At 39.7% G+C, this 7,690-nt stretch overlaps 2 protein-coding genes across 2 annotated transcripts in view; both read left to right on the forward strand.

Annotated features, from left to right (window-relative positions):
• Positions 1-1,037, forward strand: part of LOC6650948 (dorsal-ventral patterning protein tolloid) — a 31,703-nt gene extending 30,666 nt beyond the window's left edge. Inside the window, exons 12-14 of the mRNA XM_002073221.4 lie at positions 52-232; positions 294-547; positions 614-1,037. Of these exons, the coding sequence (XP_002073257.3) occupies positions 52-232; positions 294-547; positions 614-925 (747 nt within the window). The 3' untranslated portion in view covers positions 926-1,037. The remainder of the gene's footprint in view (positions 1-51; positions 233-293; positions 548-613) is intronic.
• Positions 1,038-2,675: 1,638 nt separating this feature from the next.
• On the forward strand, positions 2,676-6,356 carry LOC6650949 (dorsal-ventral patterning protein tolloid). Its single transcript, XM_002073222.4, has 7 exons — positions 2,676-2,885; positions 2,979-3,305; positions 3,373-4,196; positions 4,265-4,526; positions 4,594-4,799; positions 4,865-5,227; positions 5,297-6,356. The coding sequence occupies exons 1-7, from the start codon at positions 2,701-2,703 to the stop codon at positions 6,283-6,285; spliced, it is 3,156 nt and encodes a 1,051-aa protein (XP_002073258.3). The 5' UTR covers positions 2,676-2,700; the 3' UTR covers positions 6,286-6,356.
• Positions 6,357-7,690: the final 1,334 nt, after the last annotated feature.

Genomic DNA, 7,690 nt, shown 5'->3' on the forward strand with positions numbered 1-7,690 from the left:
TCAGAATCCCCACTCTGTGCGATTTTGATTAATGAAAATTCTTAATTTAAGGAATGTGCGTATGATAATGTGGCAATCTATGACGGTGAATCGGAGGCCAGCTCCATACTGGGACGTTTCTGCGGAGATAAGATACCCTATCCCATTTCATCGACAACGAATCAACTGTACATGGTCCTTAAGACGGATAAGAACAAACAATTGAATGGTTTTATGGCTCTGCACTCTACTGGTAAGTAGTAATGGAATTTCCCATCCTAAGTACAGAGATTATGGATAATTCGTTTTTGTAGCCTGCGGTGGTTATCTGCGTGCCACAAATCATGTCCAGCAATTCTATTCGCATGCCCGTTATGGCAATCAGGATTACGATGACAGCATGGACTGTGAATGGACTATTCAGGCTCCATCCAATAGCAATGTTCAGCTGATATTCCTCACTTTCGACATCGAGAGCAGTGAGAACTGTACCTATGACTATGTTCAGGTATTCTCCAATATGGATGACACTAGTGGACCAATGTATGGCCAATATTGTGGCAATACGGTAAGGTTACTTATTCACTCACTCCTTAAATGAACAATCTTCTTAACCTACTCTTTGCTTTTGCAGTTACCTCAGGACATTATCTCAATGACAGATTCACTGTTGATACGCTTTAAGACGGATAGTTCTGTGCCGATGAAAGGTTTTTCTGCTTCATATGTGGCTGTTGATCCCTTCGAGAACAGCGATGAGGATGTTGAGAATTCGTATAGCTCTGAAATGGTTACACCGTTTCCTGGCTCTTTGAAAAGCATTTACATCGAGGAACCCGAGGAGACCGCTGAGTATGATGATTTTAGTGGTAATCAATTGGTACTCAATGGCCAATATCGTGGTCGCTATAGTCTAGCCAATCGATACTATCCATATTCGACTTGAGGACAATTTAAAGTAAGCAAACAACATAAATAACAAATGATACGCAAGTAACGCGCTCAAATTCATGACAATATATATATACACACATATATATCAACAAAAAAGAATACGAAAATTCATAAAAACAAAAAAACCCAAAACGGAATTTATTTAATGAACAAAACAAATTTTAGGCATATCGTCGCGTACATAAAACAGCAGCATTTTTTCTTTGCTCTTTGCTCTCTAACAAACATAATCACTATACACAAGAATATATACATATATATATATTAGATTTAGTAAACAATTTAATTAGGATTTCAATATCATGCTAGGCATATACTACATATCTCTCGCATATGAAACAAATATGTAAAAAAAAACTTGAAACTAACTTGAAAGTTCTATAAAACTCTAAGTGATTTGAAGATTAAACTTAACTAATTCGATTCTCGAATTGAATCAATTCCAGACTTTTGTTTGTCGTTTCAATCAAGTTCTATAATCTTTATACTCAATGTGCAATTTTCTTTAAAGACAACTTTTCTCTTCGTCGATTTTGCATTTCTCTACAATTTTCTTTAACAATAATGTGCCATAAATAATTAAATATGGTAGTCTAATGCATTTCTAAATACTTTGAATTGAAATTGAATTTATATCTATTTTATAATTACTATTACGCATTTTAATTTAAGTTCAAATTGAAGATTCTTCATATACTAATATAGATTCGGTTGATCCGAATCGAATATACCCTTGTAGATCAAAAAAAAACTACTATTTTCTTTTGGTTTGATTTAAAATGAATTTATCCTGTACCTTCTACATAAATATAATTACTTATACTAATTAACTATATAATCAATATGCTCTGCCAGGGTATAACATTGAAAGAAAAACTTTAACTTTATATTTAATATACATATATACTGTAAATGTATGTATGTATGTGTGTATCGGAATCTGAAACAACTTAATACGTAATTAAATTTACATATAAATAATATTACAATTAAATAGAAACTATGTTTTAAAGCCAAAAAAAAATATGAGAAAAACAAATTGTTATTTGAAATATTTTATGGGTTTTATGATGGCTTTTGTCGATGAGAATCTTGAATAGGCATTTATGATGGGAATTACCGCGAAGAGTTTCGTTCATGCAGCATATTCCGGCTTACGATCGGGTATTAATGACCTGCCCTAAAAGAGGCCGGACTGAAGACAACACCTGATGACACCGGCGAAGCTTAAGCCTGGCAATGGCAAGCGCCTTTTGGCCTTAGGCTCAGGTAGATAGACGGCAAGACAGATGCAAAGACAATGTCAAGGTGTAGGGATACCCAAATCAAACCCATTGAAATAACATACAGCAAAACAATCAAAGGCAGGCAACAGCCCAGACAATGGACAATGAACAAGAGTCTTTCTGTCTCTCTCTCCTTTTCTCGCTTTCTGGTCGAGGGTTTATGGTTAAAGTTGCGTGCCTGTCATTCTCTTGCTCACTATTTTCTTCATCTCCTCCGACTCCTCATCTTCCTCGACATTATCGCTCTCGCTCGCACAATAAACGCTTACCTGCCTAATCCATGGAGCGCGTGGACCGCGAACCCTTGAGACATATCCATACATATATATAATTCGACAATCGCAGCATCTGAGTGTTCAGTTAGAGTATTGAGTTGGCCTGGCTTGGTTGTTAAACGCATCTTTAAAAAAAAAAAAGAGGAAATATCAGTTAGACAAACAACAAAAAAATGTGCGTTGTTCCTTTAAAGAAATTAATTTTGATGGCAGCATTGCTACTCGGCCTGGCTCAGAGCTTAACCCTGCGACAGGATAATGACTGTGATTTTGACTTTAAGGAGAAACCTGAAGATTTCTTTTCAATGAGCTCAAATTTAAAAGCTTCAACGCCTGCTAAAGAGCATCCCATCGATGAGAAAAAGGAGAGGAAAGTAAGGCACCCATTGGGGTAAGTCTTGAATGAAGAGCCACACAATACTGAACAATTAGCTGCCTCTACCTACAACTGTATCCTGTTTTTACCGTCTTTTTGTTTTTGTAGTCAGAAGCGAAACCAGCGTCATAAAGGCAGGCTGACTTTACCTCCACCCTTACTCTGGACGGATTCCTCTTCCGATGTGCTACATGTGCCAAGTCAACACCAACACCAACAGCGACAGCGTTTGCGACGGGCTGTGACTGTGCGTAAGGAACGCACCTGGGACTATGGTGTCATACCGTATGAGATCGATACCATATTCAGTGGTGCCCACAAAGCACTCTTTAAGCAGGCAATGCGACACTGGGAGAACTTTACGTGCATTAAATTTGTCGAACGCGATGCCAAATTGCATGCCAATTACATTTACTTTACGGTTAAGAATTGCGGGTGAGTCTCAAATGTCTTAATATTTAATTTAGTAAGATTCCTAATCTCACCTGCTTTATGCATTCAGCTGCTGTTCGTTTCTTGGTAAAAACGGAAATGGCCGTCAACCAATATCAATAGGACGCAATTGCGAGAAATTTGGCATTATTATACATGAACTGGGCCACACGATTGGCTTTCAACATGAACATGCCCGAGGCGATCGGGATAAGCACATCATTATCAATAAGGGAAACATTATGCGTGGTCAGGAGTACAATTTTGATGTCCTCTCACCGGAAGAGGTGGATCTTCCATTACTACCCTACGATTATAATTCAATTATGCATTATGCTAAGAATTCCTTTTCCAAAAGCTCTTACCTGGATACAATCACCCCGATTGGTATACCGCCGGGCACTCACATCGAACTGGGTCAGCGACGTCGCCTAAGTCGTGGCGATATACTGCAGGCCAATCTCTTGTATAAATGTGCCTCTTGTGGGCATACCTATCAGCAGAATTCCGGTCAGATAATTGGTCCACATTATATCTATACAGGAAATGGTGTTCTTAGCGAATACGAAGGCAGCGGCGATGTTGCTGATGCTGGAGAGGAAAATGCAGACAAATTCGATGCATCACTTTCCACCTGTGAATGGCGCATCACCGCCACCAATGGTGAGAAGATCATACTCCATTTGCAGCACTTGCATTTGATGGAATCGGATGATTGCTCCGAGGACTATTTGGAGATTCGAGACGGTTACTGGCATCGATCTCCCCTGGTTCAACGACTGTGCGGCAGTGCAAGCAATGAGATAATCACCACACAGACTAGCCGCATGCTCATTAATTATGTCAACCGGCATGCTGGGCAGGGTTACCGCGGCTTCAAGGCAAGATTTGAGGGTAAGTTAAATCAGAATTGATTTTTAATTAAACCAACTAAATTTTCTCCCTTTTGTGTTTGTTTTTAGTGGTATGCGGCGGCGATATTCAGTTGACCAAAGATCAGTCGATTGATTCACCCAATTATCCGGTGGACTATATGCCCAATAAGGAATGTATTTGGCGTATCAATGTACCTATCCATCATCAGGTGGCTCTTAAATTTCAATTCTTTGAGCTGGAAAAGCACGATAATTGCATTCACGACTACATTGAAATACGTGATGGCAATCACAGCGAATCCCGGCTGATTGGACGCTTTTGTGGTGATAAACTGCCGCCCAGCATAAAGTTAGTACGATCATGACGAAATTAAGAGAATGCATTATTTATACTAATAATAAATCATTTCCTCCAGAACCCGTACCAATCAGATGTACATCAAGTTCGTCTCGGATGGTTCGGTACAAAAACTGGGTTTCTCTGCTGCCCTTATGCTGGATGTGGATGAATGCAAGTTTATGGATCATGGCTGTCAACACACTTGCATCAATACACTAGGAAGCTATCAATGCGGTTGTCATGCTGGCTATGAGCTTCAAGCGAATGGGAAAAACTGTGAAGGTTAGTTGCCATTCGAAAACAATGCAATTTTCTTAGATTTAACGCTCTTACCCGTTTTTTTGCAGATGCTTGTGGAGGCGTCGTCGATGCTACTAAATCAAATGGTACGCTGTACTCGCCCTCGTATCCTGATCTGTATCCCAATGCCAAACACTGTGTTTGGGAGGTAGTAGCACCAGTAAATCATGCCGTTTTTCTGAATTTCACCCATTTTGATTTGGAGGGCACAAAATTTCAATATACTAAGTGTAAATATGACTATCTGTATATCTATTCCAAGATGCGGGACAATCGCTTAAAGAAGATTGGTATTTTCTGTGGCAATGAATTGCCACCTATGGTCAATTCGGAACAGAATGTCTTAAGATTAGAATTTCATTCGGATCGTACAGTGCAGCGAAGTGGATTTGTAGCTCAGTTCATCATAGGTGAGTAAAACGAAGATCCTCTGAATATTTTGAAAATTCCAACAGTCGCACTTTTTATTTTTCGTCAAGATGTGGACGAATGCGCCATAAATAACGGCGGATGTCAGCACAGATGCCAGAATACATATGGATCTTATAAATGCAGTTGTCGTAATGGCTATACCCTACATGATAATGGTCACAACTGCACGGAGACGAAGTGCAAGTTTGAGATCACCACCTCGTATGGAGTGCTGCAGAGTCCCAATTATCCGGAGGATTATCCACGCAATATCTATTGCTATTGGCACTTTCAAACCGTATTGGGCCATCGTATACAGCTGACATTCCATGATTTTGAAGTCGAGAGCCATCAGGAATGCATCTACGACTATGTGGCTATCTATGACGGGCGTTCGGAGAACAGTTCAACCCTTGGAACATATTGTGGTGGACGTGAACCGTATGCGGTGACTGCTTCTACCAATGAGATGTTCATGGTGCTGGCCACGGATGCTGGCCTGCAGCGTAAAGGTTTTACGGCAACATTTGTATCCGAATGCGGTGGTTACCTACGGGCAACGAATCATTCACAGGTCTTCTATTCACACCCTCGCTACGGCAGCCGCAACTACAAACGGAATATGTACTGTGATTGGCGCATCCAGTCCGATCCCGATAGCAGTGTAAAGATCAAGTTCCTGCACTTTGAGATCGAGTACTCGGAACGCTGTGATTATGATTTCTTAGAGATCACCGAAGAGGGTTATTCCATGAATACAATACATGGACGATTCTGTGGCAAGCACAAGCCACCCATAATTATTTCCAAGTCGGATACATTGCTGCTTCGCTTCCAGACGGATGAGAGTAACTCGTTGCGTGGTTTTGCCATCTCCTTTATGGCAGTAGATCCCCCTGACGATGATGCAGGAGGTGAAGACTTCGATGCAGTGACTCCATTTCCGGGCTACCTTAAGAATATGTACGCCTCTGAAACGGATGGCGAGGATTTCCTGCCTCCCACTGTAGTAGCTCATAGTTCACATCACATTTTGCCGCCAAGCCGGCTTATGTAATCTACATCCAATGATTAGGGTGGTTCATTTATTCAGTTACGATTTGTTGTTGCATTTATTTTAATAAATTTGAATTTAACACTGTTTGAAAATCGCAACTTTTTTATTTACATGGCGGGACCTAGCGATGGCCCTTTCTATTGAAAAAGTCGCAGTATATACTGGGCTAGCTAAAATACTGGAAAAATACCCATTAAACTAGTAACCGATTGTTTTGATTCGAATGTGGGCGGGTAATAATTTCTCTCCCGGTGTCGCCATATCATTTCAACGAGGAGCAATTCCGGGTCCAGTCCTCAAGTGAAGGCCAAAGGAACGCCTACTTAAGGCAAAAGGGCATGATATGGCGCACACCCGGGATGCAAAAGACGGCTTTCCTCCGGCGAATTGGGGATGTCCAACATGACAACATGCTTGTCCGTCCGTCCGCCTGGATCAACGCAAACTCCTCCTAGACTGTTAGAGCTACAGAGTCGAAATTTTGCATGTAGGCTTGTAATACAAGCCTTGTATATACTGCAGGGGTTGTATATCTTAGATTAAGCCGGATCGGACCACTATATCATATAGTGAGTGAAGTTGTCGTTTTTAAGTAAAATATATATCTTCCCCGACCGTCTAGTATAAAACTTAGATTCTGAAATAAAAATTTTGTGGCAAAGTTTTTAATTAATTAAAAAAAATATCAAAGAAGCTAACATCGGCTATGCCGAAGTTTATATACCCTTGCAGTCCTTGGTAATAATAATTTTACATGTTCAAAATTTGTTTTCTGCAACTCAATTCATCAATATACAAACAAAACAATTTTACTCTCTATTTTACAATTTGTTCTTCTTCTTCCCTTATTCCCAAAGCAAAGCAACGCACGCATACACATACAGTTCATGTAGCGTTGCGTCTGTGTGGGTTATATTTATCCGATCACATTCATATTTTGGGATCTGGGGTTTTATATCCAATATTATCACATATGTAAATTTCATAGCATACTCCGATTTTTATGAAAATGTTTCTTCTAGTTCTTCTAGAGATATATGATATAGTGGTCCGATCCTTATGAATTTCATACTTTATTTTTCCCGGGTAATAAAAAACCTCGAAACAAAATTTCATACGCACAGACGGACGGACAGACGGACATGGCTATATCGACTCAGCTTCTCATGCTGATCAAGAATATATATACTTTATGGGGTCGGAAACGTCTCCTTCTGTGCGTTACAAACATCTGACCAATTTTATAATACCCTCTGCAAGGGTATAAAAATAAAAATGCCCATAAAGACTGATAAGAACGCCTTTCTCGATTGGTTTCTATTACATTCATACATCAGTTATCATTGCCATTGCAGTTCATAATTTTAGATAGTTGACCTATTTTACTATTTTATTTATATTGGTA

This window comes from Drosophila willistoni, chromosome 3R (assembly GCF_018902025.1).
Source record: "Drosophila willistoni isolate 14030-0811.24 chromosome 3R, UCI_dwil_1.1, whole genome shotgun sequence".
NCBI classification, from domain to species: Eukaryota; Metazoa; Arthropoda; class Insecta; order Diptera; family Drosophilidae; genus Drosophila; species Drosophila willistoni.

Bases quoted from the DNA above. Each gene is read 5' to 3' on its own strand.
- LOC6650949 (XM_002073222.4), top strand. From the start codon at position 2,701: ATGGCAGCATTGCTACTCGGCCTGGCTCAGAGCTTAACCCTGCGACAG. The intron at 4,527-4,593 runs GTTAGTACGATC...CATTTCCTCCAG, and splicing joins AAACTGCCGCCCAGCATAAA to AACCCGTACCAATCAGATGT. The intron at 5,228-5,296 runs GTGAGTAAAACG...TTTTTCGTCAAG, and splicing joins TGTAGCTCAGTTCATCATAG to ATGTGGACGAATGCGCCATA.